The sequence below is a fragment of the Camellia sinensis genome, chromosome 3, assembly GCF_055761805.1.
Source record: "Camellia sinensis isolate YWXY chromosome 3, ASM5576180v1, whole genome shotgun sequence".
In the NCBI taxonomy this organism is placed as follows: Eukaryota; Viridiplantae; Streptophyta; class Magnoliopsida; order Ericales; family Theaceae; genus Camellia; species Camellia sinensis.
Window position 1 is genome coordinate 69,765,777 of NC_138963.1, and position 20,672 is coordinate 69,786,448.

At 27.1% G+C, this 20,672-nt stretch overlaps 1 protein-coding gene and 1 long non-coding RNA gene across 2 annotated transcripts; one reads left to right on the forward strand and one right to left on the reverse strand.

Moving 5' to 3' along the window:
- Window positions 1-477: 477 nt before the first annotated feature.
- On the reverse strand, window positions 478-20,169 carry LOC145822594 (uncharacterized). Its single transcript, XR_014364096.1, has 3 exons — window positions 20,054-20,169; window positions 3,443-3,512; window positions 478-1,531 (listed from the first exon to the last, which is right to left on the reverse strand). It is a non-coding gene; the product is annotated as an uncharacterized LOC145822594 (long non-coding RNA).
- On the forward strand, window positions 3,508-5,123 carry LOC114294084 (ethylene-responsive transcription factor ERF027). Its single transcript, XM_028238195.2, has one exon. It carries the CDS (start codon window positions 3,975-3,977, stop codon window positions 4,662-4,664), a length of 690 nt encoding a protein of 229 aa, XP_028093996.2. The 5' UTR covers window positions 3,508-3,974; the 3' UTR covers window positions 4,665-5,123.
- Window positions 20,170-20,672: the final 503 nt, after the last annotated feature.

Consider the following 20,672-nt stretch of genomic DNA (forward strand, 5'->3'; position numbering starts at 1 on the left):
TCTTGTAATTTTGAGTATTCAATAAAATTTATTTGTCATTTTCATAAGTACTTTGTCTATTGCTGTTTAATTTTTTTGAAGGCCCGAGGGTAATATAAATAAAGTAATATTCACTACGGGTTAAAAATTATACTTTCTATCTACTCGTTGAATATCTTGAAAAATATTCGTAATAGATGAAATAAAATAGACATATAAAAGAAGAACATTAAGGTTATTAAGTTAAAATTTCATAAATAATTCAGGATTAAAGTCTTAAATTGCAAAGAGCGTAATTAATTTATTTGTTTTGTCTTACAGTATTATAATAATTCTAAGTGAGTGGGTCCCTTCGGTCATATCTTCGGTCAACTCTGTTGTGTCCATAGCACCACTCTAATTGTGAAAAGAGAAATGCTTTAGATCATTAATTATTGATGGTTCTAATGTTGTGATAGTAAATCTCACTTACTGTCACAGTGTGTTTGTGTTTTTTTTTTTTTTTTTTCTAATTACTACCTCACTAATGATGAAATTAATGATGACAAATTAATAATCTATATCATTGCGCTTGTGAAAACTACTGGTTACCAAATTCTGAAGACGATGTGTACTACAAATAGAAAATTTTTCGAGTTCTGTTGATTTAATAAAGAATTAAAAAATAGAAAATTGACACGTGGTATGCATATATGTCACTGCCAATTCTTTGTGGGGAAAGCGACAACGCATTCGGGCAGTTGGTGCAAACTTGAAAAGCATGACCCCTCAATTTGACTTCGGATCCTTTCCATGCCTCCTTAGTTGGGGACGCACTTAAGATGATTCAATTTAAATTTGATTACTTAAAAAAAAATTAAAATAAATTAAAATAGTTAGATTTGAACCGTTGAGTCATCTTGAGTGCATTTTTATCAATGTAAGTAAGAAGATAAAGAAAGAGACCAAGAAGAGAATCTAAACTCCTCAATTTGTAATCATCCATTTACACACTACCCTCTTTAAAGAAAAAATAATAATAATAAAAGAAATAACTTAAAAGTGGTAGATTAGAAATTTTTTTGGGCACTCACACCAAAAATTCAAAGTTGAATTTTTTTTTTTTGATCAAATGTCAAGGCATTGAAATAATTTGTTCATAAGGACAAATTGAAATAAAATAATTAAAATATCCTTCTTTGTAGATATATACCATACATATTATCAAAACCCTAAACAACTAACTCTCTCTATCTCTCTCTCTCTCTCTCTCCTTCGCCTCAGCTCTTTACTATCGATTCATCGACTTTGTTGTGCTATCGTTGCCACTATCACCACCACCACCATCATCTCCGATCTCCTCCAATCTAGAAACTTCTTCTCCAGTTCCTTAACATCATCTTTACCATCTATACCATGACCAATTTCTAATATGAAAAACTAGGATAGAAACCCTAGGTCGTCGTCGCTCCGCTTAGTCTCCCACCACAGTCACTTTTACGATCTGTCTCTACCTTCTTTGCCTTTTGATTCGTTGTCGTCATCGTTGATTCAACAGCGGTGGTTGTTGTTCCTGTTTATGTTGTTCAAAACGTTAGGGTTTATTAAGGTTCGTGAGGTGACCTCTATGCACGACTCCAACGTAGACGCATGATAGATCTTAGAGCTCCGAAACCTATGGTTTCTCTGATCTATCTCAACCTATCCATCGCATCCGCCTTCTTTGGCCTCGCCTCCGGCGGCAGCGACTTCCATATAAGGTCTCAGTTGAAATCTATGCTTTGACGAATTGTATATGTTGTTGAATGCAACTCTATTGAATACGAGTAATATTTTTAGTCCAAAGGTCTCAGTTTCATTGTGACCTCAAATCTAGATTGTTGTTTGGATTATTAAAAATATTGTTGAATCTTTGTTTAGGTAAAGAGGTTCAAATTTGTGTTTTTGGTACAATTTTCTTCATTTCTCTCTCTGTCATTCCTAGATTCTTTTTTGTTATTGTTGTTGAATAGATAGAAATTTTGTTGTACAAATAATTTTGTTTGTTTGTTTGTTTGTTGTTGTTGAATTTGAACAGATAGATTTTCAACACTATAAATAGATTTTCAACAGATAGCTTCGTTATTGATGTTGAATTTGAAGTTTTATTTGTACAGATAGTGGAAAAAGATAGAGAGAATTTGAACAGATATATTGCAACAAATAGATTTTTCAACAAAAAAAATTCAACAAATAGATTTTTTGAAAACAATAGTTTGAACAAGTAGAATTTCAACATATAAGAATTGCAACAGATAGATTTTTTGAGCAAATAATTTTAACAGATAAAGGAAAAACATTGAACAAATAGTCAAAAAAATTAAGCAAATAAGAAAATTTGAATTAAAAAGATTAAAAATTTGAATATATAGGAAAAAAATTGAACAAATAGGAAAAAAAAATTGAACATATAGGGATAAATTTTGAACATATAAGAAATAAATTTTAACTGATAGTAAAAAAAATTGAATAGATAATCAATGAAAGTCAACAGATAAATTAAGGGGTAAAATTGAAAAAAAAATGTTCTTCAAAATAAACAAAATGATTTTTCACCAAACTATTTCACAAATGGTGAATCTCTCACTAATAAAAAATATTCATTGGATCTATTGCCTTATACCTTCCTTATATTGAATTTATCACCAATATTTTTCAATTTCTTTTTACCAAAAAGCAAAAAAAAAATTAATAATAAAAATTTAAAAAAAATTCAGTGTACTAATTTTTGAAAATTACCATTTAATGGTAATTTTTTTAGAAAATATAAAAAAAAAGGCAGATTACCTTCTGTTTATAATTTGGATTGAAGTGTGTTATTTAGACCCGTAGGACCAATTATTGGTCTCATTCTAATAATTCGGACAAATCATTTTATCAAGTATTTCGTGTATTTCATTCATAAAAATAATTAAGTCTATTTGATAATCGTAACTTTTTCAAGTTATCTATCTTGTTTATCACCAAAAAAATAAATGGTTTATTCATAAAAATACAATTATTGTCCATTTTTTAGTGACAAATGTAATAAACTGAATATGTTTTAATTATTGGATAGACATATTTATTTATTTTTTTGAATGAAATATACAAAATACATAACAAAATAAATTATTTAGATTATCGAAATAGAATTTATAGTGGACTTTACATATTCAAACAATGTGATCCAATCTATATGAAATCCTCCTTAAAAAAACAAATATATACGAAACCAAGAGTATGGATTTTTAATTAAAAAAAATAATATACAAGTAAACTTTTAAACCCAGGTATAAATGAAATGACTAACTAATAATCAAATAAGATAGGAACAAAAAAATATCTTAAATATTCTAGTTAACTATCACATAATTAAATTTACAAAAATAAAATAGCAATGTATTTTTAATAAGAAATACTATGAAAAATCATGAGCTAACGAGAGTGGATAACAGCTAATTACCATGCTAGCGCCTTAACCATTGGTCCCAATCACGTCGGTCCAGTCCCAATCATTTCCTACGCATTCATCACTATCAAAAAAAAATAATAATAAATTAATAACAATAAAAAATAAATAACACGAAAAATTATTAGTTAATCCTATGCCACTACGTAATCATATCTTAAACTAATTATAAATTTTTATACTTTCTTATATTTTTATAATTATTCAAAATAAAATCATAAATTTCATTTCTTTTCCTAATCAAAACACGCTTATTATTTTCTGATATACCCAAAAAAAAAAAAAAAAAAAGAAGAAAAAACAAAACAAAACACTAATCAAAACACAGTTAAAAACTCCCCCCACATAACTGTGCCCGGGACCCATGAATAACTTCTCCAATATCAGTATAAGCCCAAGGAGCCCACCAAGAAAGCATTGGCATTAAAAAGCCAAACATTAAACACCATTTTAAGATCAAATACTCAACCTAGAATTGTGATTATTTTGGGAATGGAACCTATGTATTTTTTTATCTTTTCATTGCATGGCTAATCCTGATGCTAACGTGCGCCAAAATTACCAACCACCCAATTCATCATTGACTCTTCTCACACAGCTCCAACAACAACCCAACAACTCTCCATTAAGAACCACCACTACTGAAGACCCATCACCAAAATCACCCCAACCCCCCTTCACAGCAACCATTGCTTCACGGTCAAGAGGCGGCGCAACCTCCAGCAAGCATCCGAATTTTCGAGGAATTCGGTGCCGGAGCGGGAAATGGGTATCCGAAATACGCGAACCACGAAAGACCACGCGCGTATGGCTTGGGACGTACCCAACTCCGGAAATGGCTGCGGCGGCTTACGATGCAGCGGCGCTGGCTCTGAAAGGCCCCAACTCCCCGCTCAACTTCCCAAAATCTCTTCTTTCGTATCCCGTGGCGGCTTCTTCGTCGGCGATTGATGTGCGTGCGGCGGCGGCGGCTGCAGCGGCTGCAGCAGCCAGACTACCGAAGCAGAGCGGGCCGGTTGAGAACACGTGTCAAACTCGTACGGATTCCGGGCAAGCTTTTTTTATGGACGATGAGGAGATTTTTGACATGCCGAATTTGCTGGTGGACATGGCGAAGGGAATGCTGATGAGCCCGCCGAGGATGATGAAGCCGCCACCGTCTGATGATGACTTACCGGAGAATTCTGATGGAGGAAGCTTATGGAGTTATACTTAACCCATCCCATCAATTAAAAAGACAAAGCTATAAATAGTGGAAAGTAATATAAATAAAAGATTATTCCACCATGTTGGGTGGTACATGTACTACTTGGTTGTTTTATTTTTTATTTTTTTATTTTCTTCGATGTCGGTATATTCTGAAGCTGATTGGGTTCCTATAGGCAATAGGTAATGAGAAATATGAAGAGTTGAGGAGGATATTTTAATATATTAATGAAATTAAATATTATACAAAAATAAAAAAGTGAAAATTTTGTAGAGGAACCAATAAACAACCCACCAAAGCAAGACAAATAAACAACTAATAAAAGACACCCAACCCATCAACACCCAAACACCCCCCTAAAACATTATATAAAAAAAAAAATGAGAACCATCCAAAATACCAAAAATAAAGCTCCAAAAAACAATTAAAAGCAACAAACCGAGAGATAAAAAAATAAAAACAATGAAAGAACCAAGCATAAAGGCCCACAACAGCCACAAAAATTGAATTGCACGAATCTAAAGCTGTTCCTCCAAACACCAAGGAAGGACTTATAGAAGAAGACTCCTAACCAGATTAAACGATGACCACAGAAATCTCCAACATAACAAATTAATGAGTTGCGGATTCATGGATTTTATCAACCAAAAAGCTTGCCCAACAGAGACCCACTAAAAATCTCCTATGCCGACAGTCCACGAAAGAAGCTTCATCATTTGCGTTTCGTCGAGATTGAACTTAACAACACTGCTGCTATGTTTAGTGGGTGAAGTCCTTTATGTATATTAAACATGAGCTTCACGCTCAATTCTCATGAGTTTTCTAATTATATAGGACAAATTACCACGGTAATTCTTCTATTTTGCTCCTTATGTTATTTTTGTCCAAATCATTATAATTAATTTGATTTTAATCATTAATTTTAGATTTTTTATGTAAATTAGATCTAACTAGTAACACTAATTAGAGTTTTTTTTTTTTTAAATAAATAAATGGTTACTGAGTTGGTAGAGATTAACCTACTGCATTGAACAAATTTATAATTTTGTCTATAAAAACATGACATATGGCGCTTATATGTGAATTTTTCATTAAAAAAATACTACAAATTATAATTAATGTTAAATTGAGATAAAATCATAAATTCATAATTAAAATTAAACCAATTGAAATTATGAAAACTAAAATGACATATGAGTTAAATTAAAAGGACTATTAGTTTAATTTGCTCAATTATATATCTTTTTGTCAAAAATTATTAACTAGTCTCTAAGACCATCTCTAACGTTGAATTAAAATTTTCATCAAATTTGATAAAAAAATTTGATTTGATGTTGTTCAATCCAATGTTAAAGTTAGAATTTTTATTAAATTTTTTCACATTTTCGATTGTCTGACAAGACATCCGAGCAGACATCCTAAAGGTCTTCCTAATATGAATAAAAAAAAAACTATCGAAATTGCTCTTGGGTGAACATCTGGGAGAATGTCCGGCTCAATAGTAATAATTTAAATTTGATAAAAGATGAAAGGCTCCCTTCATTTAATAAAAGTTTTGGTTTTTCTTCTACTTAATATGAATTTGATGAAAAGATTAGAGTGCCAAAATGAAACGTTTTTCACCAAATTTAAATTTGATGAGACATCTAATACTGAATTGAAAATGCTATAAGGAAAAAGATAAACTATAAATAGGGAAAGGTAACATCAAATTCCGTACAGTGGTACGGAATTTAAAAAATAAATAAATAAAATGTAATTCCACCATGTGAGTGGTACTAGCTTTTTTTTTTGGTAGTATTATTTTGGAATTTGGTAAAAACTCTTTCCTAATTTATGTATTAAGGGCATATTTAAAAAAAAAAAATCTTAAAACATCTAACAAATATCATTATTATTAAAATATTAAATTTTAAAATAATATAACTTTTGATGTACATATCAATTTTTAATAAAATTAATATTTTTAAAATTCTCCTATCAAGATCTATTAAATAAGATTTATGTTGACTGTGAAATTCTTTTAAAAAAAAAATTATTACCGTTAAAATTGATGTAAACAGTAACAGTAACATGTTTCTGTATTTGACAGTAACATATTACTCTGGCAATATTGTTCAAGAAAAAAAAATTATTTTATTTTGTCTTTACTCAATTATGTGTTTTCTCCTTAAGGAATTTATGAAGAAAAATAAATTAGACTGTACTTTTCACCAAACAAAGGTCCAAAGGAAGGATTTTTACTAAATATCAGTATATATATGTATATTTTTTTTTTTTTTTTGTGGAGTAATTCCACCATGTGGGTGGTACTATGTTTTATTATTATTATTATTATTATTATTATTATTATTATTATTTTCCAGTTTGGGTATATGCTAAAGCCTATTGGGTTGCTTAGTAGTTAATGAGAAATATGAAGAGTTGAGGATATGTATTATTTACAGTGGTTTGTATGGGAACACTAGTGCTTATGTTGAGTGGGTGAAGTCATTTTTAAACCTGATGGGCTTAGTACGATTTGATTTTCATCAGTTTTCTAATTATATAGGGTAAGTTATATTATATCCGTAGTAGTCTTTATATTAGGTCTTTTTGTGTTATTCTCATCCTTATCATTTTAATTAGTTAAATTTTAAATTTAAATTTTAATTTTTGTATTAATTTGGTTTAATTGATAATGTTGATTAGGATTTTTTTAAGTAAAATAGTTACTAAGTTGGTTAAGGTTGACTCACTAAATTTAACAAATTTATAATTTTGTCTATAAAAATATGACACATGTCGTTTATGTATAAAATTTTCATTATAAAAAAAAATTAAAAATTATAATCAAATGAACTAAATTAGATAAAATCATAAAAATTCAGGGTCAAAATCAAGTCAATTGAAATTATAAGAACTAAAATAACACGAGGGTTAAAGTAAAAGAACTACCAGTATACTTTGTCCAATTATATGCGTTTTGTCATAAATTATTAACTAGTCCCTAAGGAAAATATTTGAGACTCCGCAATTCAAATAAGTAAGAATAAAAGAAAATAATAATAAAATTAATATTATGATATGTACTTAGTTTAAGTGGCATGAGTCATCCTACACTAATTCCCATCTCTTTGTTAACCTTTTCTTTTTTTTTTTTTAATAAAAAAACACTGCCATGTGACCGAGGAGAGCAATGATTTCACCACACCAATTGAGACTTTTGTTTAATAATAGTATAGAATAAGATAAATAGATAGATAATGTATTATTATAGATGTCAACTTTTAATTTGTTACACAACTAATAATATAGGGCTCAATTATCTTGACACATCATTGTTAATGAATTTATGATTTTATAATTATAAATCTCTACCACTTTTATAATTCCTACATAACTCGATAAATGAAAAATTGTAAAACTGATGGTTGGTATTTTTTTCAACTTCCTAACAAAATCAACATTATTTCACAAGCAAAACTTTTTATTATGTAATTAGATGAAAATATTGCATTAAAAAAATGAAATGATACTAAAAATAATTAATTGAATAATTAGTCATACTTTGGCTTTGTTTGGCATGTGTTTTTTTTACTAAATTAGTCAAAAAAATAAAATAGGTTAAAAAAATTAATAAAATAAAATGCCATATTTAAATTATAATTATTTTATTTTATTCTCTCATAAAAAATTTTAAAAAAAATCAATGTAAACAAACTTTTTAACCAAAACTAAAATAATCAAAAAAAATTAAAAAACTAACTAAAAAAATACATGCCAAATGGCAGCTTTGTTGAAGTTATCTGTTAGCATAAAGCGGGCATGAATAGTAATGAGTGAAACAAAACAATGGCTTATTTTGGGAAATATGTTAAAATTAATTTTTTTAATTTTTTAAAATTTTTTATAAAAAAATATAAAACAATAAAAAAATAATATAACTAAAAATAATTAAAAAATTACAACAAAAAAAAACTACTATTAACTAAGTTGCCAAACCAAACGATTTTGAGTGAGCAAGGATCCTTTAAAGTGATTTTTTTCTAAAGTTTCTTAGAGTGTTACATTGTGTGATTGAGATTTATTGGCAAGTCACATCAGTTTTTCTGATATGATTTGCCAGTAAATCTCAACTGATGTGACTTGTCAGTAAATCTCAACCATACAATGTAACACTTTAAAAAATTTTAAAAAAATTTCACTCTAAAGAATCCTCGGTGATTTTGAGTGGTGGTGGAATCTAAAAAGGTAAGTAGGAACCTGACAAGAGTTTCATGATGAGGTGGGAAGGTGATATAAGTTTTCAGTCTTGTAATAGAAATTCAACTTTCACATTTACCGACCTTTAAAAACTAAAGTTGTTGTCAATTTAGGGACTAAAAAATTTAATTATTAAAACATTGAGCCTTTTTCTTTTTTCTTCTAAAATAATTACTTTGACCGTTTCTAAAATTATTAGAATAATTTGAAAAGTTATAAATACATTATTTTTTTAGCATTAACTTTTTTAAAGTTTATTTGTAAATAATAAACTAATTTTTTTTTTTTTAGTCAACTCTCAATATAAGCTTTAGTATAAAAATTTAAAATAAAAAAATTTGTTTTCACCTCACCTCTAAATGGAATGGACATAAACTTAACAATGACCATAGTTATTTATCATTTGTCTACTCATGAATATAGATAAGAAACGAGCTAACGGTCTACAGTAAAAATTTAATAGAGTCCCGATTGATAAGATTATTAGTTAATGGAGTCAGTAAAAACACGTGAAAGATGGGTTTGACCATAACTTGTGAGCGTCAAGATTGAACTCAATCAATTTAAAAGGCACTTAACATTCTTCTAGTTGGAGGATCTACCTGGTTGGGAGGCCAGCTATTGTTAGAAGCTTAAGAAATGCTTACTCAAGTGGAGATGTGTCATGTTTTTTTGCATTTATAATAGTTGGGACACACAGCACTACGTATGATACTCCCTCTACCTACTATCATTACCAGCTAGCAGGAAATGTGTCTCATAGTCTTAACTTGCCTTATCATGGCAATGCATGTGGCATTCTCAAAATTTCTAAGAGGCAAATAGAATTTTTCTCTCACGTTGAGTGTAACCATCGAAAGTGAGATCTATACATATACATGTAAAGGTACATATTCAATTATATTGTAAAGGTACGGTATCTATTTCCAACACTAACTCTCTGATTATATGTTCTTTTTCAAACACATTTCTAATTTGATTATTGGGAGGCCGTTGAGAAGTACATCCACCGGTGAGTTCTCAAGACTATGCTTACAGATCTTACAAAGAGGAAACCCATCTGAACGCCTTCAGAGTACAATCCATCTTTATTTCATCTGGTCCGTAAAACACTCATTTAGTAATTCTATCATTTACCATTCCATTGTTGAAGTTATATTGATTTAATGAGTCTCACCACTCATATAGCTATTGTCAAGTAATGACATATAAAATGGTACACTAATACTATTGAAATTGAAATTATATAAAAGACGGTAGTTTGCAGAAATGACATATGATGGGCTGATTTGGCCATGTATTTTTATAGTTTTCAAATTTTTTTTTTAATTTTTTTTTTTTTTTTTTTTTTTTTTGTGTGTGAATTTCAACCATCATGTTGGGTGTTAGACTTTTATGCCAAGTTTGGGAAGTGTAAAAAAAATTAAAAAGTCAAAAAGTTACTCAAAAATTAAAAAGTTATCACTATTCACCAAAAGTTAAAAATTACGGCTGCACAATTCTCAATACTAATTTTCCCCTACACACTAATTTATACAATTTTTTAATACACATTTTTTCATAAAAAATCAAAAAGTTAACCCAAACATCCATATTTTTTTCCTCAACTTTTTAGTCTAAAAAGACAAAAAATACACTTATTTAGAACGCTCCAAACAACCCCTTAGTCGATATTCTACGAGGTATAGGAAGAATACAAATTATTGAACTCACTCTATTATATTCTTTATCTCATATTTATCCTATAGTATCCTATATTCTTTATCTCATATTTATGCTATATTATCCTATTACTAAAATTAATAATTAGAAAAATATGGAACAAATGATTCTAAGCAATTTGAAGAGTGCTTTGTTGTCAAACAATTTGAGGTTTTTTTAATTTTTTATTTATTTAAGATCCCTAGTAATATTATTTTAGAAGAATACGGAAAACACAATTTTTAATATTAATATAGGTCTTCCAAAACACACAGTGACAAAAATACTCCCACTACACCGCTTCAAGTAACACCTATTACTTTTTAACTCATTTAAAATTTTTGAAATTCTATAACTTTTTATCTAAATCTGTATATATATATATATATATAATTTGTATTTTTGAAATTGTTTCATCAAAATATGTAAAACAAGATCTATGATGAATACAAAATTCTAAAAAAAAAAAAATTGACAAAATTTCACTAACCTAAAATAGGTCAAGGAAATTTCACTGAAATTCTTGAATTTTTTTCTTCACAATTTTATATTAATCATGACTTTTGTTTAAAAGATCTTGTTAATAGGATTATAAAAATGTAAATTTTACAAAAAAAATGGAGATGTAATCAAAAGTGGTTAAATTTTAAAATTTTTGAAATCACTTAAACAATGTGAAAAATCATTAGAGAGAGAAACAACAAGAAAGATTAGAGTTTTTAAGATTATGAGAGTGTTTTGGACTATATATGTTAAAATTTGTCATTATGACTTTAAGATTTCAAATCCAATGAATTTTAATTAGCATCAAATTGTTGGTGTTCTTAAACTTTTACACAAACTTGTAACAGGATGACTTATAGGACACAAGATGATTCTTGTTTGAGAATGTTTTCAAAAGTGAAGTGTGTATATATATATATATATATTTAATTATATATACAAAGCACATAAGGTATGAGGGGTTTAAGTTTAAAATCATCTAAATTCACATTATTTTTCTGTGAAAAATCTATCAAAAAATTGTATTATTGTAAGATGAGCAATGCTATAGACCACTAATTTATCATCACTAACCCCACCACTAGTGAGGTGGCAATTGAAAAAAAAAGAAAAAAAAAAAATAAGACACAAAACACATGTGGCAGTGGTCTAAAGCATTTTTGTTGTAAGATTGCTCTACAAAGAAAAGTACTGAGCATTTTTGTTGTAAGATTGCTCTACAAAGAAAAGTACTGCAGCCTGTTGGCACTAAAAATTCAAATAGGCAATTCGCCGTCCTTTGGTTAACTTAGTTTGACTAAAAAAATACAAAAGATAAAATAGGTTAAATAAGTTAATAAGACAAAATGTCATATTCAAATCATAATCATTTCATTTTTTCTTTCATAAAAGTTAAAAAAATTAAAAAAACCAAACCAAACAAACTTTTTAGTCCCAAACTAAAAAAGTCACAACTCAAAAAAACCAACTAAAAAAGTCACAACTCAAAAAAACTAACAAAAAAAGTCAATGCCAAACGGTGACTTAGGCCTCGTTTGGGAACCTTTCTTTTTAGCCAAAAAGTCAAAAAGTTACTAAATTAGTCAAAAAGCCAACAACCCATACCAAAAAGTCAAAGATTCTTTTTTCTCTCTACTTTTTGCACATCTTTTCGTAAAAAGTCAAAGAGTTATCCCAAACATACTAGTTTTTTTTAGCTCATATTTTAGCCAAATAACCAAAAAATTACTAAATTAGCCTGTTCCCAAACGAGGCCTTAGTGTGAGTGGAAATGAAAACTTTCATATGTTTAACATGGTCATATTTGGTTTGTTTTTAAAAAATTTATTTAAGAATTTAAAAAAAAAATAAAGTTAGTTTCGTGGAGAAATGAAAAAATCAAGTCTTTATTATTTTTTATATAATTTTATCTTTTCGGAAGTCAAAAATAATCTTTTAAAATTTAAAAATATATTTTTTATATTTATTTTTGTTAAATTAATTTTTATATTTTTTAAAAATTTAAGAAAATAATTTGAAAAATTCAAACTAAACATTTTATGACTTTGACAAAGAATTTCTTTTATCAAAATAAAATGATAATAATATTTTTGTAATTAAAAATATTTTAGTGGAATAATAAGTACACGACAATGTCAATGTTACAGTAGACCACAATGAAACAAATTCATCAATATTGTAGTGGGTAGACGACAATGAAGCAATTCATCAATTACCATAAGGACTGAGTATGGGCCACTAATATCAATATTATAGTGGTGGAGCATCAATCTCCAATGATGCTTAGAATCTTTTTTTATTGATCTCAAAATTTTAACGAAAGGTGTATGATTGAATTTGGCCAAGAGAGCAATTAATTTTAATTTATTTTGAATTGAGTTATTTTATAGATTCAAAATTAGTGTGATGTAAATTTCATCTAGAATGATTATTAATTATGATATATTTAATTTTTAATATTTTTTTAAATATTTTTTTATGGGTGTATAGTATTGCACATATTAAAAAGAGTAATGACATATATAAATAAAAAATTTATACAAAACTTTCATGTATAAAAATATTTTTAAGTTAAAATAAATTATTCATAAAAATGAACTTATAAGAATAACAATCATATGAACACGTGCTATGCATAGGCTAAATAAATAATTAAAAATAATTTTAAAATTAAATAATAACATAAAATTTATTCAAAAAATATTTTAAAAAATAATTTAGAAATACTTAATTTTAGCATTTTATTAGAATATATTTGCAGTTGTTATGTCATTAATTGTATATTCTAAGTTCACAATAAAAAATAGATGTCATAATTTAATTGGTAAAGATTAAAATAGAATAAATTAAAAAATTACATTTATAATAAAATAAAACTACATGTTAAAGTTTGTCATGAAACTTAAGCATACATTTTAGAAATAAACTATATATATATATTTTGATAAAATCATAAAATCGGTCAAAAGACCAACTAACTTATACAAAAATTGTTAATTAAAAATTAAAATTTTTATTTTATTTTAAAATTTAAATTGTCTTCAACTGATGATAACATTACAATATTAAATGGAAGCATAAGATTCACTTTATATAACTGAAATAATTCACTTTTTTTTTTTCTTTTTTTTTCTTGATGCGGGATAATGTAAAATACAAGTTAAACAATTGTTTGGGTTGAAATTTTATTTCGAATCAAGTAACCTCAAGCGTTTAATATTTAATTAGGTCAATTTTTAATTTATTTCGAATTAAACAAATCTAACTAACGGATTTTGATAAAACCTCTAAAATTATAGTTAAACCAACGAATCAGTCAAACAAAAAACGGTTTAGTTTAACTGGCTCGGTCAAAAGACTAACTAACTTATACAAAAATTAATTAATTAAAACTTTTAAATTTTATTTCAATTTTTTAATTTTAAAATTTAAACTGTCTTAATCATGAACTAATTAGAGTTTTATTTTTATATAGTTAAATGAAATCTAGTCAATAGGAATTTTCTTAATTGTTTAAAATTAAGAAAATCAAAAAAATTAATATAAGCTATTGAAACTCTCATAAGATTTCTCCTTTAAAATCCTCTTTTTCTTAATATATATAGATGTTGTCACATTAGTTATTTTAAATTTTTTGTATAAATTTTATGAATGAATAAAATTTTCATATTTAAACACTCTTTGTTTAGGCCTCGTTTGGGAAGTCAATTGAGATTAATTTAGCTCACTAAAAGATAAAATAGGTTAAAAATTAATAAAATAAAATATCACATCCAAACCGTAATCATTTCACTTTTTATCTCACAAAATTACAAAAAAGTCAAATTTCGTTTCAAACAACACTTTTTTAATCAAACTAAAATAATTAAAAAACTAAAAATCAGACTAAAAAATGAGTGTTCCAAATGTTTCTCAAAAATCAAAAGTTGTTCTGTTTCTGTTAAAGCCTTCAAATAATTAACAATCTACATACATACAGCAGCACAAAAAATAAGATGTATTTTACAGATTTTTCATTAAGGAGTGTGTTGTAACTTGCAAGTTGTATCCTTGTTAACAAACTTAAAATAATATATCATTTGTAAAACTTCGTATCGTAAAAAGCCTATAACTATTTTAAATTTGGATATTTACCTTTTAATCTTTGTGATTTGATTCAATCTTTACTTTAATTTCTATTATTTCAAATTCAACTGTTTGGTTCTGACACTTTTAATTTAGTTTTAATTTAATAATTTTATTCAACTTAAAATTAATAATTTGGAACAACTTGTAAGAAACTAAAGTGAAATTCAAATGTGAAGTTATAGTTGTTCAAATTAAAAAAGATCACATGAAAAAATTAGAGAGACTAAAGCGAAATTTAAAAAAGTTTATAAGAAACTCTAACATTGCAATAGAATCAAAAATATAAAATTTAAGTTAAAATTATATGGATTAAATTAACACTTAAAATATAAACTTTGATTGATTTAAGCCGATAGAATTCACAATGCTATATGAAATCAATCATCTTTAAATGTATGTGGTCTATAGATTTAAACCAATTAATTCTATTTTTTTGTTTCTGTTCACATGGTCACTCTCTGGCTTCCTCATTGGTGTCAAGAAAATGAAAGAAAAGTCAGCTCAACAGGGAAAAATGGGATTTTGTGGTGCAAATGTAATGTAATCTTTGTAGCGGTGGTGAGCATGACATGAACACTTGCTTTTCCAAATATCTTTCTCTCCAAATATCTTCATCTGGAAGGAAGGAACTAAATAACAAAGAGGGGAATGGACCCACTTGAAAAAAGTGTTGCTTAATGGATGGATGGGAACGCACAGACGACGCAAAATCTCAGGCGCAAGGACCCACTTGAAATATGAATGGACAATACTCGTTTAGGCTATCTTCGGCATCAAATTTGAGTAAATTGAATAATAACTTCTATATTACACGTGTAATTGAACAATACTTGTAATTTATTTAGTCTTGGTTTATATGTAATGACTTATTTACCTACTATATCAGAGTGTTACATTTAGAAAAAGTATATTTAATAGTTTTTTAATGTCACATTATACCCGTTACGTTAGAGTGTCATATTTGATAAAAATATACTAAAGAGTTTTTAATTTTTTACAGTGTCATATCATACTCGCTACGTTGGAGTTTCACATGTCATATTTAGGAAAAGTACATTAATGAATTTTTAGTATTTTTTAGTGTCACATCATATTTGTCAGGTTGTCACATTTAGAAAAAGTATATTAATGAGTTTTTAATTTTTTTAGAGTGTCACATCATACTCATCATGTTGTCACATTTGAAAAAAGTACACTAATATGTTTTAAATTTTTTTAAAGTGTCACATCATACTTGTCACGTTGTCACATTTGGGCCACGTTGTCACATTTAGAAAAAAAAATATATACTAATAAGTTTTCAGTTTTTTTAGAGTGTCACATCATACTGGTCACGTTGTTATATTTGAAAAAAATACACTATGAAATTTTTAATTTTTTTAGAGTGTCACATTATACCCGTCACGCTGTCACATTTGAAAAAAAATACACTAAGGAGTTTTTAATTTTTTTGAGTAAAAGATTTAAAGTGTCATATCATACCCGTCACGTTGTCACATTTAAGAAGAGTATATTAAGGAATTTTTAGTTTTTTTAGAATGTCACATCATACCCGTCACGTTAGAATGTCATAATAATACATGCCACATTGGAGTGTTATATCATACTTGCCAATAAAAGGGTATAGTCATCCACCAAAATACTACTAAAATCGAAAATAAGATTACATGAAAAGAAACTCTCCACTAATAGGACTTAACAAATCAATAAAAAAAGGTTGAGACTAATTAGAGTACTTGTTTATGAGATGGGATTTATTGGTAAATATCTCTAAAAAAATTTTGGTTAAAATAATTTCACAAAGATAAAATAGGTTAAAAAATAAATAAGACAAAGTATTACATTCAAATCATAATTATTTTATTTTTTTCTTTCACAAAAGTCAAAAAAGATAAAAATTTTATCACAAACGAGACTTTTTAATCACAGGTTAAAATAATCAAAAAACCAATAAGTCAAAAATTAACCCACGAAGGCTTAGATTAGGTTATTTTAGTAATTTTTTAATATTTTAATTAAAACATGAAATAAAAAATTAATTAATTTGTTTGGTTTGAATTTTCAGGATTTATTTTTCAGAAAATTAAATTTTTTATTTTTGATATTTTTTTATTTTCACTAATTTTTTTAATGTTTTAAGTATTTTTTTTTTAATTTTTAAATATACCTAACATAAATATACTTAAAAATATGACATTTCTAAAAAAAAATCTTTAAAAAATTTACTAAATACCAAAAACAGAAGTAAAAAAATGAGAATTCAGTATATTTTTCTTATTCTTGTGTATTTATTAATTTTTAAAAATATTTTACTTTTTAGATACATCTAATGAGGTGCATATAAAAAAATAAAAAAAAATTAGTTAAAATGTTAAAAATAATCACTAAAAACAAAAAATATGAAAAATAAAAAATTTAATTTAAAAAATTAAAACCAAGCACATTGAATATGTTTATAATCATATTTAAATTTTTTTATGAAAAAATAAAGAGAAAATAGAATTTTTAATTTTTTTATGTATTTTGTTAATTTTTAAAATAATTTTTAAATTTTTAAATTAAAAGATAAATTATAAATACATCCCCTGAGATTTCCTTAAAATACAGATTACCCGTGTAGTTTGAAAAATTATAAATACCCTCTTATTCAAATTTTTTATTTAACAGAATTAATTAAAAAAAATTTATAATTTTTCTCTTATACAATAATAAAATTACTTCAATTATTAATTGTCACAGATTTATAACATCATTAAAAATTATTAATTAATTTAATAATTTATTAATAAATAGAACGATTTGTTATAAAATTAAAAATATTAAAAATAAAATATAACAAATAATAATTTATATTTTAATTAAATATCAGAAAGGTATATTTATAATTTATCGTAAATTAAAACATAGAATAGTCAAACGAGACAGAGGACAAAAACAAATGCGAGGAGGAGGACCCACTTGAAAATTCACGGATCGATAAGAGAATGTAGTCCACATACATGTTTCATGTTTCCGCCGGTAAAGCATATAGGGCCCCACTTTTCTTTTTTTGGGACAAAATAGGGCCCCACTTGAAAATGTGTTTCTTTATGGATCGATAAGAGCAAATCTTAAAAAAAAAAAAATGAATCGATAAGAGAATACAGTCCACATGTTTCCGCCGGTAACCACCGGCTATTAGCAGTCAACTGTCGAGCCGTGTCTTGACAAGAGAGAGATATATTCCGAGTTTATCTCGATTGAACGAAGATACGTGGTTATGATTAAATTTATATAGTATAAAATTTATATTTAAAATAAATTTAAATTAAAAAATAATAATTTTAAATAATTTGTTAATAGTTAAATTTAAATTTGTCTTTTCTAAAAAAAAATTAGATTTGTAATTTTATTGTATACATAACTCTCCTTGTCATAGCCAAGGAAGGAAAAAATTATATGATGATCCTAAGGCAAATTCATATAATGTTTTAATTATCTATATTGATTAAAATTGTAAAATTTATTATTTTTTATTAAAATTTTGAAAAATAATTGTTAAATAATCACTCAAAAATGAAAAAAAAAAAGAGCAAAAATTACACTTCAATACTTGTTTTCAAAATAAACTTTAAATTAATAATAAAATTTATCAACTTTAATAATTAAAATTATAATTTTATTTCATGATTTTATAGTTTTTTTTTTTTTTTTAACTTAACCTCTGACACGTGATTGTCAAAAAAAAAAATGCCATTGTCAAGTTCGAAAAAAAAGTACTATCTTATGTTTACTGCAAATGTTTAATTTTTAGGCTTCACTGTCCCCACTTCTTCGCTGCATCCTAGGATCTTTTGAGGGCTGAATGGTCTGGCATCATTATCATATATGTTCACTTCCTCGGTGTTTTTATTTATGCCCTCCGTTTTAAAATATTAATTCTTTTATTTTTTTTATTATATTAAAATATTAATTTCTTTTTAAAAAATAAAAACTAAAATAATATAAATTTATTATTTTACCATTCTTTTAAATTCATTAATAACATAAAAAGTACAATTATAACAATTGATATTTAAAAAAAAATACTATCAAAGAGTAATTTTAGAAAATTAATATTTTTTAAATATAATATTTGTATTATCAAAAAAAATTGAATTCTCCAAAAGAGACTATTATTTTTGGACGGAAACAGTATTTATTGAAAGGGGCCATGCTACAGACCCCAGTGGGGTGACCCCCAGTGACGACCCCCAGTGACGTGTCACACTGGGGTTGGCCGAAAATCCAAAAAAAAAAAAAAAAAAAAAAACAGTTTTTTTTGTCCAATGGGAGCTGACCCCTAGCACCCCCAGCTGGGGGTCTCAGTCATTTTTCTTATTGAAAGATATTTAAAAAATAAAAGTTTAATTATAATTTTTATTTCATATTTTATTTTAATCTTTATAATTTCAATTTAAACAATTTAGATTCTATATTTTTGTGGTGAGTTATAATTTCAGCCCTGCTGCTACCAAGAAAATGATCTACTTCACGTTGTATTCCTGCAAATAAAGAATAATTTTTTAATAGTTAAATTTAAATTTGTCTTTTCTAAAAAAAAAATTAGATTTGTAATGTTATTGTATACATAACTCTCCTTGTCATAGCCAAGGAAGGAAAAAATTATATTATGATCCTAAGGCAAATTCATATAATGTTTTAATTATCTATATTGATTAAAATTGTAAAATTTATTATTTTTTATTAAAATTTTGAAAAATAATTGTTAAATAATCACTCAAAAAGGGGGAAAAAAAAAAGGAAAAATTACACTTCAATACTTGTTTTCAAAATAAACTTTAAATTAATAATAAAATTTACCAATAATGGTGCTTGACACAGATTTCAGCTAGTACGTCTGTCAACGGTTTACTAAGCCAAATGTCCTAACCGCAATCACTGCTAATGGACTGACTCTACGCGACTTGAGTGACGTCCCACTAACCCTAACACTGTTCTAACCATCATTAAGGACTAGCCCAAGAATAGTATTACTTATAGTTTTATTTTATTTTATCTCAATTATGACATTTATGGTCTCGTGATTTACTGTCCTAGAGGGGGAGGCTGCTTGGCCGCAGCCAATAGGCAAATTTGTTCCTGAATTCTTTGTTTAGTCTGATCTATCTGTTGATCACAGATTTCTAATTGCTGGAGACCCCAAGGGTCATTAGGCCAGATGGATATATAATTCCTTAAAAAATTACGTTTTCTTTCAATATAAAATTCTAATATATCATTTAGAATAACAAGAGCGTAAACAGTCATACATGAAGAGAAATACAAAGAGATATACTTACAATCAGTACTGCAATATTATTCTTCAAACTTCAAACTTTTAATATTACAATCTGAAGAGAGAGAGAGGGAGAGAGTACACACTTATAAAACTGAAAAAATAAAGAAAGAAAAGCGTGCCTTCAACAAGGGTGAGGCATCTCTTAAATAGAAACAAAAAGTAAAGAGATAAGGATGAGGGAGACCAGTGGCGTGTCCTGGTTAGCTTGGAGTCGATCGTCTTATCTCCTCGAGAATTCCATATCTTGAAATGTCGGTAAAGGGACAGCTGGAGGATTAGGCAGAGTAAACGAATCTGCTTTTGGCCGAAAGCATTCTTGGCGTTTTATGGAGCTGGAAAGTAATGTTGGATGAGTGGAGGACAAATAGGCGTGTATTATTCCTCTTTTCATTTTCCTTTTTTGTCTTTTTCACTTGCCATTTTTTTTGCAATAATGCCCGTGAGTGAATCCCAAAAATCTCCAAGATTTGGATCTGTAGCTTCTTCGTCTGGATCTTGTGATTCACCTACCAATACATTAAATGTATTGGAGTCATCATAGGGGTCAGCATGACCTTCTTCTTCTGGATCACCATGACTGGTACCAGACTTCATGCCGGTATCATCTCGGGAATCTCGGG